This window comes from Patella vulgata, chromosome 3 (genome assembly GCF_932274485.2).
Source record: "Patella vulgata chromosome 3, xgPatVulg1.2, whole genome shotgun sequence".
Lineage (NCBI taxonomy): Eukaryota > Metazoa > Mollusca > Gastropoda > Patellidae > Patella > Patella vulgata.
In genome coordinates, this window is record NC_065881.2 from 82,386,219 (window position 1) to 82,410,674 (window position 24,456).

The window sequence follows — 24,456 nt, forward strand, 5'->3', positions numbered from 1 at the left end:
TTGGAAACAGACATTATCTAAATTAACAAATGTCAACATTGTTGTATCTTTAATCCTTTGTAAGAGTGCTATAGAAATATGATATGATTCAGAATGGGGTACAATTATTGTTAAATTTCTACTTACAGAAAATTTACGCCAACAATTAAGTTTAGCAGAGAAGTTACGATTGAGACGATTAAAGCGATGTTATAAATTATCTGAAAAACAAATGAAAGAGGAGGCCATTTTATTGAAAACTGCTGAAAAAAGTACAAGCACTGCTGATTTTCTGGAGGTACTTGATAACAAACTAATTTTTGAAGATAGTCTGGGACGCAAAGACTCATAGCCAATGGTTTTGTCAGGAAATTCTTTAGGCCATGTTGGGCATTGTTTTGTGATGCCAAATGTTAAAGGTCAATGCCCAAATTGAAGCAGTAACAGTTTCTGGAAAAGGTTTTTTGTCTTCTCTGTCCCGTTTGATAGAAATTCCTCATTGGGTCAGGTGGGGTGGCAGTATAACAAATCAAATAAGAACAGATTCATTTAGATTATTGAAGAGCTGAACCCCCAGTCTTCTTAGTTTTGACTGGGTCCTACTGTCGTGCTCCGACTGGGTCCTGCTATTTTGCTCCGACTGGGATAATGAAGATGGGCATATGGCATACAGGGTACTACAAGGCAAATTTTGCTCGGACAGCAGGACTACAGCCTACTGTTATATCGAATTCCAACTGTCAAGAATTCTTTTACATGCACTCCAATGTGTACACGGGACCTCAGTTTTTCGTCCCATCCGATAGACTATACAATGTACCTTCCCAGGCCCTCCATTCTGCAATATTGACATGGGGGAACCACGTCAAAAAATCCCTATAAACTTTCTAAGTCAACACAGGGATTGAACATGGGGACCTCCAGGTTAACGAGTTAACTTCTTACTCACAGTCCAACCTCTTGGGTTTTCTCCGGGTCCTCCAGTTTCCTCCCGCTGCTAAAGACCCCTACGCGCAAGCGAATTATTGAAATGAAATTGAACCATGTGTTAGTCCCGAAATGACCTAGTTTGTCTCGAGTGGACGTTAAACCCCATTTCTCTCTCTCTCTTACTCACTGAACCATCGGGGCTCCGAGTGAAAAATATAGAATTCTTAAAGGATATGACCCTGTACACAATTCGTCCATGTTCTAATGTGTAATTTGACCCACTACACAATTTCTCGATGTTTTAGGGGGGTTGGATGGCCGAAAGGTTAGCATGTGCATGCTGTATCATAAGACCTGTCATTGAGTCAACTGGCGTGGTTTCAAATCCTCGGTTGTACGTGACAAGGAGTGGGGTCGCCTGTCCCACCCTACGCGCAATCAAATTATTGAAATAAAAAATTGAACCATGTGTTAGTCCTGAAATGACCTAGTTTGTGTCAAGTGAACATTAAACCCCATTCCTCTCTCTCCCTCTCTCCTCCATGTTGTAACTTGTTTTATATTTACCAGGTATATAGTGATATGATAACTAAACAACACATAGAACTAGAAGATCTCGGATCAGAACTTGATCTTTCGGAAACACAAGAATTAGAAAATCTTAAAAAGGTAATCATTTAAAATTTATTTTATTCTTTCAAGCTAGAAGCACATCCTAGTTTGATCGAGATCCAGCTTGTTTTGGACATTTGTCAATCGATCCACAATTAAGTTTTTCTGCATATGGTTGATTGGTTTGTTATCCGATAAGAGGTTAAAACGGAATGGTTGAAGCCGTTAATCTATCCACAATTACGTTTTATGCATGTGGTTGATTGATTTGTTATCTGAGAAGAGGTTAAATGGATTTGAGAAAAACTGCTTACCACTAAACAAAGAGGTAGGTGGAAGTAATCTGTGTAGCAACTGCTTTCTCGAGAATCTAGACATGTTTGGTGGATCAGTGTATAATCTATGGTTATGTGTGCAATGTTTATGTGCGCACTGTTTATGTGTGCAATGGTTATGTGTGCTATTTTTAAGTGCAATCTTTATGTGTGCTATTTTTTTGTGTGCAATGGTTATGTGTGCACTGTTTATGGGTGGAATGTTTATGTGTACAATGGTTATGTGTGTTATTTTTAAGTGCAATCTTTACGTGTGCTATTTTTATGTGTGCAATGGTTATGTGTGCACTGTTTATGTGTGCAATGGTTATGTGTACAATGGTTATTGTGTCCAGTGTGCAAATTTTTATGTGTGCAATGTGAGGTGGTGAATTTCGCCTGGATATCAGCTCTTTTGCCTACTCTTTCAATTCTGACTGCCAAGTTTTCTATGGGCACACTTATGTCCAGGAACAAAAACTTTAAGGACTTCTACGAGATTCTTGTCAGTGTGTTGTTAAGAGATTATATTTTGGGATTAATTTCCTGTTGTTAAGAGATTATATTTTGGGATTAATTTCCTACGGTATCACTGAGATCCACGCCAACCTGCTCTGTTCTAGAGGTTTTTCCACACACTACTACTACTTTGAGTAAGAAGTTTATTCTTCGCAGTCTTGGAATTAATGTGTATACGGTTGAACATCTTTCTTAGTATCCCACATATGACTAGTCACACTATCCTTGTCATCCCTGCAAATGAGAACCCGGCCCTAGTTTCACAAAGCATTCTCAGACTTAAGAATTTACTCAAATTTAAATCACTGTTTATGAGAAATATCTTTAATCCAGAAAAAAAAAAACTTTGCACATACTGTAGTTTCTTAATGATGTATTTGATACATTAAAACAACAAACGTTTTATAAATGGCTATATTTTAGTTAAAATAAGGTGACAATTTTGAGTAAATTCTTAAGTCTGAGAATGTTTTGTGAAACCAGTGCCTCGATTTAAAATTCCCAAAGGTTCTGCTTGACCCACACAGGATTAAAATCTGGAATATTCTCCGTCAAGAGACCACTTCCGTATCGTTAGACTAACGCCCAGCCCCTCCCCAACCCCCTCACAAAAGAAATAGCAGTAAGTGAATGATGACATTATTTTCAATTTATTTGTACAGGACACAGTCAAGTCATTAACAGATGTTGTTAGCCAAGAGGAAGAGAAGATGGCTGGTCTGATTGGTGAAGAGGCCAAATTAACCAGAAAAGAAGTAGAAAAAGTACTGATATATTACCGTAAACAGCTGGAACTTTATAATTGTAAGTCCTCATATATTACTGTAAACCGCTGGAACTTTATAATTTTAAGTCCTGGTATATTACCGTAAACAGCTGGAACTTTATAATTGTAAGTCCTCATATATTACCGTAAACAGCTGGAACTTTATAATTGTAAGTCCTCATATATTACTGTAAACAGCTGGAACTTTATAATTTTAAGTCCTGGTATATTACCGTAAACAGCTGGAACTTTATAATTGTAAGTCCTCATATATTACCGTAAACTGCTGGAACTTGATAATTTTAAGTCCTCATATATTACCGTAAACAGCTAGGACCAAACAGGGTCTGATATCCATTCATTTTGGCGTTCTTGTTTTGGTGTTCTCTCTTGTTGTAGACTGTTCACTTGTGACCTAACAAACCGAAGCTCGCTGATGAGGTGTGAATGCTTAATATAGACAAACTTTTGAAATATAAACAGTGTACGTGAGGCCGTCTGTTTGCATGGTTTATACCTAATTCTGCATTCAGAATACTTCTCAGTCCACTAGATCTGGGCCTGACCGTGGCTTTGTGGGTCTTATCTACTTCTAATGAGCTGTGCACAATGCAGCAAAATCCTTTCAATACCATCTCCTTTGTTTGCGTATTGAAGTATAACATCTGCTTTCAAAATATGTGGGTAGCGGTGGGTGGGGGTAGATTGTCAAGTGGTCTAACGCATGCTCTTTGAATCATAAGATCTGTCATTGAGTCGAGGGATAATGTATAGTCGTTTGGATGGGATGAAAAAACACATTGGTGTACACATTGGTGTTTACATAAAAGAACCCTTGACAGTCAAATAAGAGTAGGCCGTAGTGCTGTTGCCCAGGCAATATTTCCCTCATAGCACATATTTTTTATTAGCCCAGTTAGAGCAGGGCCCTGTTTCTCGAAATCTTAACTAAAGATAAAATCCAAATTTTAGTAGATACTTCAATTTTGATTGGCTAAGCACTAAAATCAATCTAATATTACCCAATCAAAGTAATAAAAGTTGGATTTTATCTTAGTTAAAATTTCGTGAAACAGGCCCCAGAACAGCAGGGTGTTAAAACCATATATTTCATTCCCAGGAGTTATCTCCCCTTCAGTCTACAGTTATAGTGGAATAAACAATATTGGATAATCCATGACCAAATTTGAATGCAAGCATAATAAACAGTATAATGAACTTATTAGTGTACTGTTTACTCAAATTGTCTACAAACATGCTTGAAGTTGATTAAATTAAAAAATTAGAAATTTATTTTTAGAATTATCTCCCCTTTAATATCAGAAGAAGATTGCATGCACTTTACAGCTTCTTGTATTATAATTACATGTACCTATGACAATATTCTCCATTTGGACCATTAGAAATTATTTATTGTAAAATTATATGTTACATACAAAGCCTGCATGGCGTATGCCTGTCTTCATTAGCCCAGTAGGAGTAGAACTGTAGGACGTTAAACCCCATTCCATTTCATTGAGTCAAGCTATGTGGTTTGTATCCCAAGCTTGTAGATGACAAGCAAGGAGTAGGGTCGCCTGTCCAACCTCCCTCCCTCTCCAAACAGTAAGTGATATCGCCAGCATCTCCCTCTTGGCCTCTTCATTATAATATTATGTACTAAATAATTAAAATTTTAATCTATTTATAGTAAAAAAGCAGCATGAGAAGCAAGCCATGATATCCAGGTTGCAACAAAAACTAGCTCAAAGAATGATGGTAAGTTGTCCTTGTATTTTCAAAATATTATACTTAATTTACAAATCTAACACTTGGTACATAAAATATTGACTGACCCAGTTCCATGAAAAAAATCGGAGAAAAGTTATCTTTTTTTTTTATTCAGAGGTTTGTAGCTCATTTTGAAAACTGACCAAAACTACTCCTCTCTAGACTGTCTCAACGTTCTTGGGGGGTTGGATGGGCGAATGGTTAACATGTGCACTTTGTATCATAAGGTCTGTCATTGAGTAAACTGTCTTGGTTTCGATTCCCTGGTTGTATGTAACAAGGAGTAGGGTCGTCTGTCCAACCTCCTTGGTTTTCTCCCGTTCCACCGGTTTCCTCCCACTGCTAAAGACCCCTACACGCAAGCGAATTAATGAAATAAAATAGAACCATGTGTTAGTCCCGAAATGGCCTCTCTCTCTCTCTCTGTACGCCCACTTCCACTTCCTCCTAGGGCGATATCGGAAATGATCGCTCATATAAGGAAAATATGACTATAGCCTTTTACCTTGTCTGACAGTTTCAAATAAGAATATTGAGCCAGTTTGGAAATGATCGCTCATAAGGAATTTCATTGTTCAGTTATAAGAGGGACTTGATAATTGAGATGATTACTTGCCACTAGAACTTCAGGAAAATTATAGACATTGTTATCCAGATAGAGAATTGAATTATAATTGTTGTTTTATGTTTTCATTTTTCAATCAGAAATTAGAAGAAGAAGAACAGCTAGAGAGAGCTGAGGAACAGAAATTACGAAACCAACAATCTCACATGATGGAAATGGCCATCTCATCTAATATAGAATTAACTCAGGAGTAAGTTCAAGTTATCATGACATAAACAGTCTGAGCCATTTCCTGTAAAATTGTTGCGCGCGCTGTATCATAAAGTCTGTCATTGAGTCGACTGCCGTGGTATCGAATCCCCGGTTGTACGTGGCAAGGAGTAGGGTCGCCTGTCCAACCTCGTGGGTTTTCTCCGGGTCCTCCGGTTTCCTCCCACTGCTAAAGACGCCTAAGCGCAAACGAATTATGTAAATACAATTAAACCATATGTTAGTCCCGAAATGACCTAGTTTGTCTTGAGTGGACGTTAAACCCCATTTCTCTCTCTCTCTCTCTCTCTGTAAAATTGTTGGTTGAAAAGTTGCATCGAATAGAATGTTGCAATACTAGAATTACAAGCAAATATTACATAAAGCTTAGATTAGGTGGTGGGGATGGGGGTTGGGGGGGATAGCTTTAAATCATGCTCATTAACCAACTCAGTACTGTGGTTCATATTTAGAAAGAATCAAATATTTGTTGGCTTGGTAACACAGAATACAACAGTCGCAATCAGTCAATTTCATTGATTTTCTAACTGGTAATAAAGGCCAAGGATTAATCTTGATGTTATAGTCCTTTAATAACCAGATTATCTCCCTTTGTTGGCATCACTCTACTGAATAGTTAAGTAATTGTGAATAAAACTCAATGTTAAACATGCATTATGCAAGAGCAAAATCTGCTTATTACAAGTCTTTCTTTAGGCCTGAAATGTTATCTAAATTATCAATTAGACATTAATTAACTTATCCAGACCATAATAAACTCTCAATGTCAAGGCTAGCCTTCGATGTTGGCTGGATTAGATTCCTATATGCCGCTAACGGCCACTGATAATTAAATCAAAAAAAGATCGAGACTATGCTGTTTATATTAATGATTTTAGTAATGATGACCGAGACTATGCAAAAATTTCACCTGCTTCTTTCTCGGCTCTATAGTGGATCAATTTGACTGAAATTTTCAGCAAATTACCTTTACACTATCTAGTTTTTAACTATTAAAGCGAGAACTGCCATCTCTTTATCTTATCTCCCATAATGTATCTTTAATAAGATATAAAGGCCTATATGAGTAACCTATATTTTTACGCTGCATATGTGTTTTGTATCAAGTCTGTATCTTAAGATTGTATAGACCACTCGACCACATGCTTCTAGACTATATATTTAACTTATAATTTTACAATAAATGATTTCTAATTATAATACAAGAAGTTGTAAAGTGCATGCAATCAGCTTCTGAACACTAAGGGGAGATAATTCTAAAAATCAATTTTTACTTTTTCAAAATTTATTCAACTTCAGGCATGTTTGTGGACAATTTGATTGAACAGTACACTTATAAGTTCATTATACTGTTTATTATGCTTGCATTCAAATTTGGTCATAGCATATCCAATGTAAAATGTTGTTTATTCCATCATAACTGTAGACTAAAGGGGAGATAACTCCCGGGATTTAAATATTATGGGTTTGACACCCTGCTGTTCTGCTCCAACTGGGCTAACAAAGAAAGTGTGCTATGAGGAAAATTTTGCCCGGATAGCGGCACTACAGCGCAAACTTTAAATCAAATTCCATCTGTCTTTTATGTGCACCCTCATGTGTACACGGGACCTTGTTTATTTTTTTTTTTTTGTCCCATACGAACAACTAAACGTTGTCCCTTGCTAGGCCCCTGTCCGGCACCACTGACAAGAGAGAACCACGCCCAGGAAATCCAGACCAATGTTCTCGGCCATCACCTGGATTGAACACAGGAACTGCAGGTTAGTGGACTAAGGACTTACTTACTGAGCTAACACGGCTCACAATGCACATTACTCTCTGCATTAATCAGCATCGATTCATTCACTTATTAGTTGTCTTATTTATTGTTTTCACAGAGCTAAGCAGAAAGTACTGGATCAACATGATCAAAATATGGAAGCCATGAATAACCAGTTACAGCAGAGTAAACTACGACAAATGAAAAGGTAAGGATTGCTTGATTTATTTTGTTAGACATCCAGGATCATTTGATTAGCAATATGGATGGGCCTTTATTCATAAAAACATAAATAGCTTACTCTTCTCCAACTATTGATTCTCATCATCTTTCATCAGTACATAATGTCCTTTATTCAATTATAATGGGATTCACACAAAGAAGAATTTGTGATCAATTAACTCTTTTAGATTTGTTATATAAAGAAAGGAGCATCCATTTTCTCCTGGGGGGGTTGGATGGCTGTATCATAAAGTCTGTCATTGGGTCAACTGGTGTGGTTTTGATTTCCCAGTTGTACGTGACAAGGAGTAGGGTCACCTGTTCAACCTCGTGGGTTTTCTCCGGGTCCTCTGGTTTCCTCCCACTTCTAAAGACCCCTACACGCAAGCGAATTATTGAAATAAAATTGAACCATATGTTAGTCCCGAAATGACCTAGTTTGTGTTGAGTGGACGTTACACCCCATTTCTCTCTCTCTCCCATTATAATTGGATTCGCACGAAGAATAATTTGTGATCAATTAAATCTTGTAGATTTGTTATATAAAGAATAGAGCATAGTTTTCTCCTTCCTGGTTCGATAGTTATGTAACACTTTGATATAATTTGTTTATTTTAGCTTGGAATTAAAGCTGTGTCAGAGAAGAACCAAACTTGCGGAACTGGAGAAAAAAGAGGCGGATATTCGACATCATCCACGTGATATGAGCAGCAAGGAACGAGACAAATTGCTCAATAAACTTGTACGTTGTTACATCAACTTTCAATCTTATTCTTTCGTACTATATTATGTTCTCGGGCGATGTGTTGTGGCATGGGTTAAAGAAAACTTTAGGCTTTTAAAATACATATTCTTAGGCAATGTTTTGTGGCATGGATTGGAAACACTTTGGGATTTTTCAGATTTTGTGACCTGTACATACAAATAAATGTTGCTTTTGCACTGGCAAGATCCACTGGTCATCAGAAAGGCATATTTATTTGAAGAATTTGGGTGGATGCTCTAATGTTTTTTGCAAGATGAAAATCATTTTACTTTAGAAATTTTAGATAATTGAAAATAATATTGAAATATTAAAGATACATTATGGAAGATTAGATAAAGAGCTGACAGTTCACACTTTATATAGTTAAATAATAGATAATGTAACTGGAATATTCTGAGAATTTCAGTCAAATTACTTTAGTCTAAGCCAAGTAATACTCATTTTAAAAACTTTATAGCCCCGATTGTCATTGTTGCCGTTGTGACGAAAATAAAAAAAAAATCTTAATTATCCATTTTTGCGTTTAATCATCAATGGCCGTTGAACGGCAGATCGGATTCAAATCTAACGAAAATCGGAAGCATCAGATGGCATCGAGAGTTGATTATAGTCTGGATAAGTTAATTAATGTCTAATTAATAATTTAGATAACATTTCAGGCCTAAAGAAAGACTTGCAATAAGAAAATTTAGCTCTTGCATAATGTATGTTTAAGTCGAAAGAATAATTATCCAACGTTAGCATTCTTAAAAGTCTCTGACAAACATCAGAAGGATGTTTGGAACCTTTCAAGCTAAAAACTTGATTGATTTTGATGAAAATTTATGAAATAGGTATAAAAGAGTTGAAAAGAAATATACTGTTTAATTATATTTATGAAAGCTTTGATTGATTGTGCAGTGATTAATGAATATTTATGAGAAGACAGTAGAATTTAAGAATGTTTATTAAAACTACTGTTGATATTACAATGAATAATGAATATTCATAGGATACAGAAATAAGTGAAGAAGAAAAAAAGTTAAAAGAACATCGTGAAAAGGCTATCGAAGATCTGAAACGACAATTAGCAGCAGAAACGGAGGAAGCTCTGAAATTACAGGAAGAAGAAGTTGGTCAGTTAATTGGCAGACTTCAGGTAAAATTACGAGGAAATATGTTTAAATATTTTGATTATACTTTACACCAGCCCCTGTAAACCTCCCAGACCCTTTACACCAGCCCCTGTAAACCTCCATGACCCTTTACATCTGCCCCTGTAAACCTCCCAGACCCTTTACACCAGCCCCTGTAAACCTCCCAGACCCTTTACATCAGCCCCTGTAAACCTCCCAGACCCTTTACACCAGCCCCTGTAAACCTCCCAGATAATAAGAGTGTCTGAAAACTTCCCTTTTTGCAACCAAATTAAAGGGGAAGACCAACGATTTTCAATAAGGTTTCCATAAATAATAAATATATATTTAGAAATAATCCCACCTATAACATATGCAAAAAATAATTTGAAAGCGAGAAATTAATTTTTATTAATACCGGAAGTGACGTAGTTGGTTCGACACGCTCACTGGTCACTATAGTAAACATACAAATTTGGAGTAAGTTTAGCGCTGTATTTTGTGATCGTTTCGCCGTTTGGCAGAAAATCTGATGAAAGGTAATCTTTATTAGGATATTAAGAACAAGAACTTACGGTGTTTTGAAGGTATAATATACAACGCGTTTGTGTAAATTAAGTTTCTAAACTGGACACTGTGACACAATTTAAGCAACCTGTTCGTTGGCAACCTATTCAGAATAAATTCAACAGTCGCCCAAACTCATCTATTTTTATCAACCAATAAAATCCAACGTAACGTCTATCAAATGAAAGTAGAATATATTATCATTTATCCATTCCTTTAGCTCAGAATAGAGATGTAATTTCGCATTATCTTACAAAATTCTGGACATCCAACTAAATATATTCCGAAAGCTGATTAAATAAGCTTTCGAAATATTATTAGTAAAAGTTGGCACAATCATATTAAAGGGGTGCGCTCTCATTCTGAATAGGTTGCCAACGAACAGGTTGCCAGCTGGATCGGTCGAATAGGTCGCTAGCCGAATAGGTCGCCAATTTGTGTTCGGTTAATATCTGTCACGTGCCAGCTATCACGTGATGTAAACAATTAGCCATGTGGCTTAAATTGTGTCACAGTGTCCAGTTTAGAAACTTAATTTACACAAACGCGTTGTATATTATACCTTCAAAACACCGTAAGTTCTTGTTCTTAATATCCTAATAAAGATTACCTTTCATCAGATTTTCTGCCAAACGGCGAAACGATCACAAAATACAGCGCTAAACTTGCTCCAAATTTGTATGTTTACTATAGTGACCAGTGAACGTGTCGAACCAACTACGTCACTTCCGGTATTAATAAAAATTAATTTCTCGCTTGCAAATTATTTTTTGCATATGTTATAGGAGGGATTATTTCTAAATATATATTTATTATTTATGGAAACCTTATTGAAAATCGTTGGTCTTCCCCTTTAATGTTTGTTTACATTTAAAAATGTTATCGATTCATAAAAAGGGATTTTATTTAAAAGAGCCTAATCTGTTAGAATTATAAAGGCTGATTTATGAGGTCAAATCTTTTGCAACTTAAATAAATTTTTAAATTTATATCAAATGTTATTAGGTGGGACAAGCAAGAAGGAAGGCCATTTTATTAAAACAGGACAGAACATTACAAGAACTACAGGTTTGTATAATAAACTATTTAATTACAAAAACACAGAATGCCCAATTTCGGTTTTATTCAGCAGTGTATTATTTACTCATACGTCAATTCAGCTAATTTAGAGGTTTTGATTTCGTAAATAAATAAAGAATAATTCAAGTGAACTATTGGTCAATATGAGGTTTTGCTATTCCAGTGGCGGTTTATGTTTTGTATCAGCAATAACATAAAATTAACATTTTTTATTTTATCCAAATATACAGCAATACTATATACTGGAAAACACTATTTTATACTGAATACCGGAAAACACCGGAAAAACACTAAATACCGGAAAACACACTAAATACTGGAAAATACCCTAAATAGGTAACCCGGAGACTGGCACCCTAAATAGGTAACCGGGAGTCTGGTCCCCTGTGTGCCTGGGTTAGGCTTAGGGTTAGGGTTAGTTTCCGGTTTATAATATAGCCCTTCTCCAGGTTACCTATTTAGGGTGTTTTCCAGTATTTAGTGTGTTTTCCGTTATTTAGTGTTTTTCCGGTGTTTTCCAGTATTCAGTATAACATGGTGTTTTCCGGTTCTTTTCCGTTGTTTTCCGGTTGTTTTTCGGTGTTTTCTGGTATATAGTATAGCCCCAAATATAAAGTTTTGTTTTATATTTGTATGGACTGAATGGTTTTATGTGTGCACGTTAGAGCGTAAGGTCTGCCATTAAATCAAGGAGCGGCGCATGGTTTTTAATTCCCCACTTGTACATGACAAGGATTGGGATCACCTGTCTAACCTTGTGGGTTTTCCCAAGGTCCTCCAGTTTGGTCCAACAGTTTTGAGTGGATGTTAAACATCATATCACTCACCCATTCATTCATGATCTTTCTCCTCTCTATGTCATGGGGGATCACAATGGCTAAGTGGGTAAGACGCTTGCTCGCTAGCCTGGAGGTCGGGTGTTTGATCCCTGCATTGACCGAGAAAGTTCATCCCGATTTTCCGGCGTGGTTGCCCCTTGTCAGTGATGCAGGATGGAGGGCCTGACAAGGACAGCTGTCTAGTCGTTCGGATGGGACGGAAAACCGAGGCCCCGTGTACAAATTGGCGTGCACGTAAAAGATCCTTGGCAGTTGGAATTCGATATAAGAGTAGGCCATAGCGCCCGTGCAAAATTTCCCTCATAGCACACAGTATGGCGTATGCCCGTCTTCATTAGCCCAGTTTAGGAGCAAAACAGTAGGACGTTAAACCTCATTTCATTTCATTTCATTTCATTTCTCTATGTCATGGAGTCAATTGGTGTGGTTTCGATTGCCTGCTTCTCCGGGACAAGGAGTAGGGTCGCCTGTCCAATCGCATGGGTTTTCTTCGGTCCTCCAGTTTCCTCCAACTGCTAGAGTCCCGAAATGATCATTCTCTCTTTGATGCTCTTGCTCTGATTCTGCTACCGCAAAATTTATGAATTGATTTGATTTGATTTTTTCTCCAGGATCAGTTGGAACGTAAGGTGATCGAAGGTGGAGATTTACCTAAAACAATGACAGATCAGCTGATACAAGAACATTATAATCAGGTCTCTTACCTCAACCAACAAATACAACGATCTCGTGAAGAGCAGGAAGAAAATCTACGAGAAAAAATACAAGCAAAAAAATATAAACGTGAAAGGTATAGATTTGTTACATGCAGGGCACCTGCTTCACACATAGTTGCTAGTCTTGTCTGTATGGCAACTATTCTGTCAGTTAAACATACATCATGCAAGAGCTAAATCTGCCTATTGCAGGTCTTTCTTTAGTTCTGAAATGTTAGATATATTATTAATTAGACATTAATTAACTTATCCAGACCATAATCAACTCTCGATGCCGCCATTAGCCTGCGATATTTAATGGATTTGAATACATTTTGTGATGGATAATTTGTCGTAAAAATGGATTGTCAAGATTTTGTTTATTATCATACCAACGTTAGTAATGATAATCGAGGCAAGTTTAAAACTGAATTGCTAATATTGAACAGCAGATCGGCTTCAAACCCCATTAAAATCAGACACATAAGATGGCATCGAGAGTTGTTTATGATCTTTTCATTTTAATAAATATCTAATTAATAGTTTATAAAGCATTTCAGGCCTAAAGAAAGACCTGCAATAGACGGATTTACCTCTTACATAATGCATGTTTAAATTGTCGACAAAGACTATAGATGGTCATTGTGAAAGTGATTATACCTCAACACTGGCTTTACCTATATATATATATATATATACAAAATTCTCATCAGAGACAGATTGTTATGTCGTAAAACAAATGAACATATAAACAGCAAATAAAATCAACAGTTTTATTTTTGACCCAATTAAAGAGGTCCAGTTATTTGAATATAAACTCCGAATTGGGATTATTTTCTATAATTTTTTTTATTTTCTAGAGAATTAGAAGAACAATTAGAAGACGAAGCAGAAGAAGAATTTAAGATACAAAGTCTTCATGGAAAGGGGTAAATATAATAAATATACAAGGTCTTCATGGAAAAGGTTAATTATAGTAAAAAAAAATACAAGGTCTTCGTGGAATAGGGTATATATAATAGTAATGCAAGATCTTCATGGAAAAGGGTAAATATAATAAAAATACAAGGTCTTCATGGAAAGGGGTAAATATAATTACAATACAAGGTCTTCATGGTAAAGGGTAAATATAATAGTAATACAGGGTCTTTGTGGAAAAGGGGAAATATAACAGTAATACAAGGTCTTCGTGGAAAAGGGTAAATTTAATAAAAATACAAGGTCTTTGTGGAAAAGGGTAAACATAATAGTAATACAAGGTCTTCGTGGAAAAGGGTAAATATAATAGTAATACAAGGTCTTCATGGAAAGGGGTAAATATAATAAAAATACAAGGAAAGAGATAAATATGATAGAAATACAAGGTCTTCATGGAAAGGGGTGAATCTAATTGATTGAAATATTGATATACTATATGTTAGCCTTAACTTCTCTCTCATCTCACTCTTGATTTAACGAAATTTCAAATTTCACATGTTTAACCATTACGCTTGATTTTATTTGTAGATTTGCGAGTCATGTATTAACGAAGTCATTGTTAGAACAGAGACATCGTAAGATGATGGGTGATCTAGAACAGGAGATGAAAGTTGAGTTACAGAAAAACAGAGATGATATCAATCAACAGATGGAAACCGAATTACAAACAGAATTAAAGGTAAATACACCACGATCATATCTCCCGCAGGTAGGAATCTTATATCACAGCATGTCTGAAACTGTAAACCACACGCTCATATCCCCCCTCCCGCAGTGGGAATCTTATATCACTGCATGTCTGAAACTGTAAACCACAATGCTCCTTGGATCCATTCATTTGATTGAGAGTTTTTGTAATCTATATTACATGTACTTCATGTCAGTCTGATCTATATTTCGTTTAGTTTTTTTTATACTTTCGATGGCTTACACTACATGAAGATTTGACAAGTTTTACAATAAGGTCGTGTCAGGGGTCGTACAAGTGGCTTTTAACGCTATGACATCAGACATTGATTAATCAAACAGCGATGACGTTTCTAGTGGTTTACCCACAAGACCTCGCCGTAACAGATTGTTTCATTGGCTTATCCCTCACGCCGATAATATAACAACTCTTTCAGATCCTAGTGTAGTTAAGACAAGTACCGGTAAAATGAAATTTTGAACTATAAAAAACGAAACAAAATAAAATCTGTGTTTTAATCCGATTGACTTCATGTGTATCTTGTCTGTGGGTTGTCAAAAGGTAAGCCTTCCCCCAATACAATTTGAAGTAGATGGTAGGATTCCATTGGCAAATTTCCCCTCATAGCACCCTATATGGCATATACCCGTCTTCATTAGCCCAGTCGGAACAGAAAAGAAGGATGTTAAACTAAACCAAATTTCATTTTTTTTGTACAACTCGGCACATTCTTTATATTTGGATAACAAAATAAAAGTCTTTACATTTTTTACTGAAAATCTTGTGAATGCGAGAGAAGCTATAGTTTATAAGGTTTTTTTTTAAAATTTGGTTTGAAGCATTGGGGTCATGAGAGGACGAACCTTATTGATAATGGGAGCCGCAGTGGCTAAGTGGGTAAGATGCTTGCTAGTCTAGAGGTCGCATGTCGGATCCCTGCATTGGCCGAGAAAGTTCATGAGGATTTTTCGACAATGTTTCACCTTGTCAATTGTGCAGGGCCTGACTAGAACAGCTGTCTAGTCGTACGGATGGACAAAAATCTGAGGTCCCCTACATACATTGGCATGCACGTAAAAGATTCCTTGGCAGTAGGAATTTGATATAAGAATAGGCCATAGTGCCGCTGCCCAGGACGTTAAACTTCATTTCATTTGATGATTTACTTGTACAGTATATATTTGATTCATGTTGTTTATTAATTTATTTTTTAGGGTCAGAAACAACAGTTATTAACCCAGTTAGCTGCTATCAGTAATTTATCACCCAGTGAAATACAGAATGTTGTAGAACATGCTGTTATAGGTACGTTTATAACACATAATTCCCACAGATCAGAGCTGTGGTCACTACATTCCCAATATCATTAATTACATTACATTAATTACATTTAAAATATAACAATTACATTTAAAATGTAACCAAGACAATTACATTTAAAATGTAACCATAATATTTTTAATGTAATCATTACAGTTATATTTTTAATGTAATCAGTACGATTGCATTTTTAATGTAATCATTACAGTTACATTTAAAATGTAATCATTACAGTTACATTTAAAATGTAATCATTACAATTAGTTTCTCATTTTTAACAAGGTAATCAATTACCATTACTTTATGACTATATAAATACCAACCCTTTTTTTTTTTTTTTGCACTTACAAAGTCAAGGTCAAAATAATCTTTGATTAACAATGATATATAAATTATAATTTCTGTAAAATATCAGGACACAGTGTTTTGTTTTATACTTGTTTTATGATGTATTTTTGTATTTGTTTAAAGACTTAGGAGAAAGTGAGAAAACAGCGAAAAAGTTAGTGAAAGATTTACGACAAGAAATCAAGCGTGCCAAAACATCTTTAGGAATGGATGAAGAAGAGGAGGATTATGGTAAGATTTGGGATATCTATATTTCACAGTTGGACATGCTGGATTCCTACTTCATTGAAGGGGGTTGATTGTCCGAATGGTTAGCACGTGCGCGCTGTATCATAAGGTCTGTCATTGAGTCAACTGGTGTGGTTTGATTCCCCAGTTGTATGTGACAAGGAGTAGGGTCGCCTGTCCAACCTTGTGGGTTTTCTCCGGGTCCTCCAGTTTCCTCCCACTACTAAAGACCCCTACGCGCAAGCAAATTATTAAAATGAAATTGAACCATATGTTAGTCCCGAAATGACCTAGTTTGTGTTGATTTGAATTAAACCCCATTTCTCTCTCTCAACTTCAATTGAGGAGGGTTGGGTAGGTGAATAGTTTAATGTGTGCATGTTGTATCACAAGGTCTGTCATTGAGTCATGAGTGGTGTGGCTTCGATTCCCAGCTTGTTTGTGACAAGGTGTAAGGTCATCTGACCGACCTCAAGGGTTTTCTCTGGGTCCTCCAGTTTCATCCCACAAGTCAAGACCCCTACAGAAAGCGATTAATGGAAATAAAACTGAAGTTATTCCCCAAATCACCTAGTTTTTGTCAAGTGGATTTTAAACCCCATTTCTCTCTCACCACTTGAAAAATCCATGTTATGAATAGGGGAATTATGAAATGAAATGAAATGGAGTTTAACGTCCTACTGTTCTGCTCCTAACCTGGGCTAATGAAGACGGGCATACGCCATACAGTGTGCTATGAGGGAAATTTTGCCCGGACAGCGGCACTACGGCCTACTCTTATATCGAATTCCAACTGCCAAGGGATCTTTTACGTGCACGCCAATGTGTACACGGGACCTCGGTTTTTCGTCCCATCCGAACGACTAGACAGCTTTCCTTGTCAGCCCCTCCGTCCTGCATCACGAATAGGGGAATTATGTCCTACTTTTGTGCTCCAACCGGGCTAATGAAGACAGGGCGTGGCATATAGGATAGGTAGAAATTACTGTACAGATGGAGATGAAAAATGTGACATCATGTTCCTGTTGGGAAGGGTCAGTGTTTGGAGCGCTAGACTTTCGATTAGTATGCATGCGACAAAAAGACCGTCAGGAGTTTTTAAGCCAGGTCTCTGTTTGTTAGGTGTGGCGTCTGAGGGTGTACAAGGAAAATGTGTCTAGTCATTCAGATGGGGCAAAAAACAAGTTAAAGCTGTGTACACAATGACATGTGCACGTAAATGAATAATGAAATTGGGTTTAACGTCCTACTGCTCTGCTCTGACTGGGCTAATGAAGACGGGCATACCCCATACAGTGTGCTATGAGGGAAATTTTGCCCGGACAGCGGCACTACGGCCTACTCTTATATCGAATTCCAACTGCCAAGGGATCTTTTACGTGCACGTCAATGTGTACACGGGACCTCGGTTTTTCGTCCCATCCGAACGACTAGACAGCTTTCCTTGTCAGCCCCTCCGTCCTGCATCACGAATAGGGGAATTATGTCCTACTTTTGTGCTCCAACCGGGCTAATGAAGACAGGGCGTGGCATATAGGATAGGTAGAAATTACTGTATAGATGGAGATGAAAAATGTGACATCATGTTCCTGTTGGGAAGGGTCAGTGTTTGGAGCGCTAGACTTTCGATTAGTATGCATGCGACAAAAAGACCGTCAGGAGTTTTTAAGCCAGGTCATTGTTTGTTAGGTGTGGCGTCTGAGGGTGTACAAGGAAAATGTGTCTAGTCATTCAGATGGGGCAAAAAACAAGTTAAAGCTGTGTACACAATGACATGTGCACGTAAATGAATAATGAAATTGGGTTTAACGTCCTACTGCTCTGCTCTGACTGGGCTAATGAAGACGGGCATACGCCATACAGTGTGCTATGAGGGAAATTTTGCCCGGACAGCAGCACTATGGCCTACTCTTATACCAAATTCCAAATGGCAAGGGATCTTTTATGTGCACGCCAATGTGTACACGGGACCTCGGTTTTTCGTCCCATCCGAACGACTAGACAGCTTTCCTTGTCAGCCCCTCCGTCCTGCATCACGAATAGGGACATTATGTCCTACTTTTGTGCTCCAACCGGGCAAATGAAGACAGGGCGTGGCATATAGGATAGGTAGAAATTACTGTACAGATGGAGATGAAAAATGTGACATCATGTTCCTGTTGGGAAGGGTCAGTGTTTGGAGCGCTAGACTTTCGATTAGTATGCATGCTACAAAAAGACCGTCAGGAGTTTTTAAGCCAGGTCTCTGTTTGTTAGGTGTGGCGTCTGAGGGTGTACAAGGAAAATGTGTCTAGTCATTCAGATGGGGCAAAAAACAAGTTAAAGCTGTGTACACAATGACATGTGCACGTAAATGAATAATGAAATTGGGTTTAACGTCCTACTGCTCTGCTCTGACTGGGCTAATGAAGACGGGCATACCCCATACATGCTATGAGGGAAATTTTGCCAGGGCAGCAGCACTATGGCCTACTCTTATACCAAATTCCAAATGGCAAGGGATCTTTTATGTGCACGCCAATGTGTATACAGGACCTCGGTTTTTCATGCCATCCGAATGACTAGACAGCTGTCCTTGTCAGGCCCTCCTTCCTGCACCACTGACAAGGGGGAGCCACACCGAAAAGCCTGTAAATGAACCTTTGACAGTTGGAAATAGAAGAAGAGTAGGATAATATGTAATTATTCCTTTCATGCAAGAAAAAAGGGTCCACAACAGAGGGGGGGTTGGATGGCTGAATGGTTAGCGTGCGCGCGCTGTATCTTAAAGTCTGTCATTGAGTCGACTGGCGTGGTTTCGAATCCCCGGTTGTACGTGACAAGGAGTAGGGTTGCCTGTCCAACCTCGTGGGTTTTCTTCGGGTCCTCCGTTTTCCTCCCACTGCTAAAGACTCCTATGCGCAAGCGAATTATTGAAATAAAATTAAACCATATGTTAGTCCCGAAATGACCTAGTTTGTGACGAGTGGACGTTAAACCCCATCTCTCTCTCTCTCTCTCTCTCTCTCTCCACAACAGAGAAATATCATTATAAGTAAAACCTTTCATCTTTTCAGGTTATCAAAGATCACGATCAGATATAGGAAGTCTTCAATATGGTGATGCAACAGAACTTACTCGATCAAACAAAAACAAACAGAAGCGTTTTTCACGGACACCAAAACCAGCTTACTATGATGTGGAATCAGAGGATGAAGATGGATTCTAAAAAAGGTTATTAAAATCTCAAGGTCAGCGATTCATCCAGCATAACTTGAGTGATTTTTTGTAAAATGGATTATAAGCAATACATCTAGCGTAAAACTGGAGCAATTTTTTATTAAATAGACCCTAAATTGCCCAATCTTATTAAAATCGGATTAGAAATAATTTTTTCGTTTTTATTTCTGATTAGTACACTACATTGTAATCTAACTAACTTGTTTATCATCATAATTTTCTACCAGATTGAGTTCTTATAAAATAAACAATATTTGATTCAGCGTATCTGAATGGGATTGAGAAGCTTGTAGCGTATGTAAAGCCCTGCTCCCTGTATGTAAAAGTATTGTTAAATTTATGGATTATAACCATATAAATACACTTAAATCTAATATGATAGATATATTTTTATGACTGTTGATAATTTATTTTTAAATATTTATGTCCAGACGTAGAGGTGTCTAAATCAGTGACGTCCAGAAAATGGATCCCTATTATATTGTATAGTTAGCCTTTTGGGTAATCATCATCAAAATGTACATAAATCTTTTTCAAATTAGTCGTATTAATTGTATATTTATATATAAATAAAAATATAAATTGCTGATATATTTTCTGTATATACAGGGTTTGTTAAAAATGTATATTTAGTTACATTGTATTGTAAATTATTAATTGCACTTGAGAACAAATAGATCGATTTTTAAAGGCTAAATGTACAACCTATCAAGCATAAAACAGATCTTCTTAGCTGACAAGTGATGCTTGCTTATTCGCTGGATGAATAAAATACCTAGGTCCACCTCAGGGATGCTATTTTGCCTGTATATTCCGGACAAGTACTCCACTATTTTCCAAATGTCCGACCTTGAATGCATGAATAATATTCAAACTTCCAATATTATTTGACTGAACTGGGTATATAACAGTGGCATATACGTGAAAGAATCCTTGGCATTTGGAAGGTGGAGACGATTAGGCGTAAATGCTGCTCTTGAAATCAAATTTTCCTACTTTGCATTACAACTAAGCAAAACATATTTCACAATTCTCAAGCCTTCCATCAGGATTAGAATCCATCTTTTGTAAAATATACAAATTTAGTGCTCAATGTCCGAATCCTTTATGAAATTGTAATTGTTCTGGACAGGGTTAAGACTGCTGATCATCGTTTGTATTTTTCGGACAATATCACCATAGGCACAAAGGGGACAATTTCACCATAGGCACCGGGGGACAATATCACCATAGGCACAAGGGGGACAATATCACCATAGGCACAGGAGGACAATCTCAGTTGGGTGGGGGTGGGGGGGCTGAGTCTGTTTGACCGGAAATTTTCCACTGGAATTTTCAGAATGAATCAAAGAGCACATTAGATGAGAAAACTAAATTGCATGTACAGTAGAATCTGCATTATAGCCAGTGGTTACTACATACACTTTACGGCAAGTTCACATCAATCTGATTAAAAGTAATTTAGCTATCTTCACTCAAAGTCGAAAATATAGACCTCCTGTAATTTCCACACAGCTGTGATAGTTGTTTATTTATAATTAATTACACAATTACACAACAATATAAATTTACAATATGTTAAGCAAAAAACAACTTTATGTTCCCCATTCTCTGATGTTTGTTCCCGAAAAATGGAAATACATTGTCCGCAAAATGGATGGTTCACTGAATATGGGGAGGCTGCAGTCCCCCGACTCCTACGCCTATGAATGTCACACGTTCGTTTATGTTAAAAAAAATTGCATTTTCAAATAATATCACAGCTTCGTTCATGATAAAAATACTTATATTGATTATTCAAGAGCTAAATCTGCTTATTGCAAGTCTTTCTTTAGGTCTGAAATGTTATCTAAATTATTAATTAGACATTTATTAACATGACAAGACCATAATCAACTCACAATGCCATCTGATGTGTCCAGTTTTCATTAGATTTGAATCTGATCTGACATTCAAAGGCTGTAATGATTAACCATAAAAATGAATAATCGAGACTTTGTTTATTATCGTAACAATGACAATCAAGGCTACAATGTTATTAAAATGAGTATTTCTCGGCTCATGGTAAAGTAATTTGACCGAGATTTTCAGCATATTCCTGATCATTATCTATTTTTTAACTATTACAGCGAGAACTGTTTAGCTCTTTATCAAATCTTCCATAATTCCCCTTTAACATAATTTACTTAAGAAACCAAAATATCAACAGTAGCTGATAATCTCCCGGGTTGGATTTAATTGAATTAACAAAATACTCATTAAAAAACTTTACCCAAAGATTCTAGATGGTGTTGCCTAGTTTATATTAATTGCAATGAATGCTAAATGTTTTAAATTAATAAATACAACAAATGTTGTGGAATTTTGATATATTTTACTAAACGGAACTGAACTGAACCATTTTCAGGCTGATGTTCCTTTTAGAGAATTTACAATATTTTACTTTGAAAGGGATTAAAAAACCCTCAAATGAAGATCAGCGGCTTTAACTAGTTCATGACCTATAAAAGATGGTAATTCAGGGTTTTACTCTGCTTTTTGTTTGTTTTGTTGATTTGATTTGATTTATAAACTGTTTCAGGGATTTTATATTTTAGTATATTAATACTGTACATTTATAAAATTGTTTTAGTATAATGTTACTGTATATTTTAGTATATTGTTACTGTATTTTAGTATATTGTTACTGTATATTTTAGTATACCCATACTGTTACTGTATATTTTAGTATATTGTTACTGTATTTTAGTATATTGTTACTGTATATTTTAGTATACCCATACTGTTACTGTATATTACAGTATATGGTATACTTTAGTATATTGTTACAGTACCGTATGTTACAGTATGCTGAATATTTTAGTACCAGTATACCGGTACTATTAGTGAATATTAGAATATGTTGTTATTGTATATTTTAGTATATTGTTACTGTGACTTGTTACTGTATATTATGTCGCGTGGTTCCCTAATTTCATAGTAAATTGGAGGTATTATTGTGATTTGCTTATTTCTGGTATTACTGTATCATTCTTTCTTTCTTTTTGTGGAAGTGGGCTTATAAACAGTAAGCCAAAATAATTTGCATTTTAAGCTGCAATATATAATAATTTCTGTCCAAACCATTACCACCATTTTGATTGTAAAAAATTTCTGTGAAACCCAGAGCATAGTTAAAAGGCTTAAAAGTGGTGCCACAAAATTCAACATCCTTGCTTAGTCAGCAGTCAATTGGATTTAGAATTTACCGACAATTAAAGCCCTTGTTGATATGATAATGTCCATCATTTCACCCACAGACTCAATGCACCTATAACTTTCTTAATGTATAATATTTTTTTATTATTTGTTATAAATTGAATGTTTAATAATTTTATATTACTGTGATATATTCATTCTATTTATACATATTTTTATTTTATTTTATAATAGGAATAAATATTATACAAATACTTAATTTGATATTTTGTTGTATCTTTAACTTCCATCATAGCTGGGTTTTACTTCATCCAGCAGCTACAAAGATCTACTGGGCTGTCCAGCCTCTGTGTTGCCCCCCAACCCCCTCGATTTTTGAAATACATCATAATTTGATATTTTGTTTTATCTTTATTGGATTTTTACTTTTATTTATTTCTTGCCAATCCTAGGAGTCAATACATATTATGTTAACCCCATGTGTTTCCTCTGGTTTCCTTCCACTGCAGTTATACCATCCCTGCCATATGAATCCTGAATTAACCTAGTTTACTTAAACTATTTTGATAAAAGGTAGAATTTTCTGGAAATTACTTATTTAATTATAAGGTTTTGAGGGGAATTCACTTGTCTCTAGAAAGAACATGATATAGAAGACAAATATACAGAATATGCAACAACAATAATATTGAAATAGAATTGATACTTGTCACAATTGATTGGTCATTTAAATGCTGCTTACTAATACATTCAGTAATTGTTTATTCGTAAGATTGGGCAAAATAAATATTGGTGATTTGTGTGTATGAGTGGCATTTAAAATCTATGAAACTGGTCACATGAGCTTGCATATGTTGAAATCTACATGTATACATATCCATTGGTGTACCAAGTGAATATGACGGAACAATTAATACCAGAATCAAAGTATGACGTAAGGCCGCTTGTTTTTTGTTGTTTTGGGGTGTGTTTTTTTTTTATCGAATGGCTAGCGGTTGAGACTGCGAACTTTGCGATTATAACGGGGCCTGTTATCTCTATCTCACCGCGTACAGCAAGATGCAGTATCCAGCGAAGGTCATGGGTTTATGGTTGGACTATACTTACACCATAAGGCCCGTTTGCCATATTATGTATTTGCACCGTTACCACGACCGTTTTTGCCGACGAAAAGATCGGTCTAATGCAAATGTATTTTTTGTAATGGGATCCTTTTAATGTCACCGGCTGAATTAAACGCACATGCAAACGCCGCGATTAAACGTCCACGTGGAAAACAGGCTTTAGTCTTTTAGAGTATGACAATAAATCATTTGACTAAATTAAATTGTGTTTATATTAATGACCGTCTTTTTTTTTGACTAACTGCTCCCAACTGGGTCCACGCGTCTTGTCAAGTAAACCAACGTTTATTTCACTAAAATAGATCAAAATGTTATACTTATTCAATTACTGATTTGAGTTGAAACAAAAGCTCAAATATAAAATAGTAAATGCATGGTTATTGCCAGGCATATTATTCAAATATATCTATGTCCTTGAGAATTTTTTAAAGGAAAATATATACAACCCCAACCATCCAGTGATGGAATAAGAGACATGGAGGCTTTGGCGTACCAGTACTCAAGCCTTCTTAAAACTAAATAATTATAAGTTGACCGACCTTTACAAGTTCAAGTATGTCTTCTACATGTGACGTCACATCT

General features: G+C 36.2%; 1 protein-coding gene across 1 annotated transcript; it reads left to right on the forward strand.

The window, feature by feature from the left end:
* Positions 1 to 3,354: 3,354 nt before the first annotated feature.
* LOC126816962 (trichohyalin) lies at positions 3,355 to 23,009 on the forward strand. Its single transcript, XM_050543772.2, has 13 exons — positions 3,355 to 3,378; positions 4,811 to 4,878; positions 5,596 to 5,705; positions 7,606 to 7,695; positions 8,328 to 8,451; positions 9,467 to 9,613; positions 11,163 to 11,225; positions 12,688 to 12,866; positions 13,632 to 13,700; positions 14,278 to 14,428; positions 15,652 to 15,742; positions 16,229 to 16,336; positions 19,390 to 23,009. Exons 2-13 carry the CDS (start codon positions 4,837 to 4,839, stop codon positions 19,539 to 19,541), a joined length of 1,326 nt encoding a protein of 441 aa, XP_050399729.1. The 5' UTR covers positions 3,355 to 3,378; positions 4,811 to 4,836; the 3' UTR covers positions 19,542 to 23,009.
* The last annotated feature ends 1,447 nt before the right edge of the window (positions 23,010 to 24,456 follow it).

Excerpts from the sequence above, each read along its gene's own strand:
- LOC126816962 (XM_050543772.2), top strand. The coding sequence starts at position 4,837 with ATGATATCCAGGTTGCAACAAAAACTAGCTCAAAGAATGATG. Across the intron at positions 4,879-5,595 it reads AACTAGCTCAAAGAATGATG|AAATTAGAAGAAGAAGAACA; the intron begins GTAAGTTGTCCT and ends TTTTTCAATCAG. Across the intron at positions 12,867-13,631 it reads AAAAAATATAAACGTGAAAG|AGAATTAGAAGAACAATTAG; the intron begins GTATAGATTTGT and ends TTTATTTTCTAG.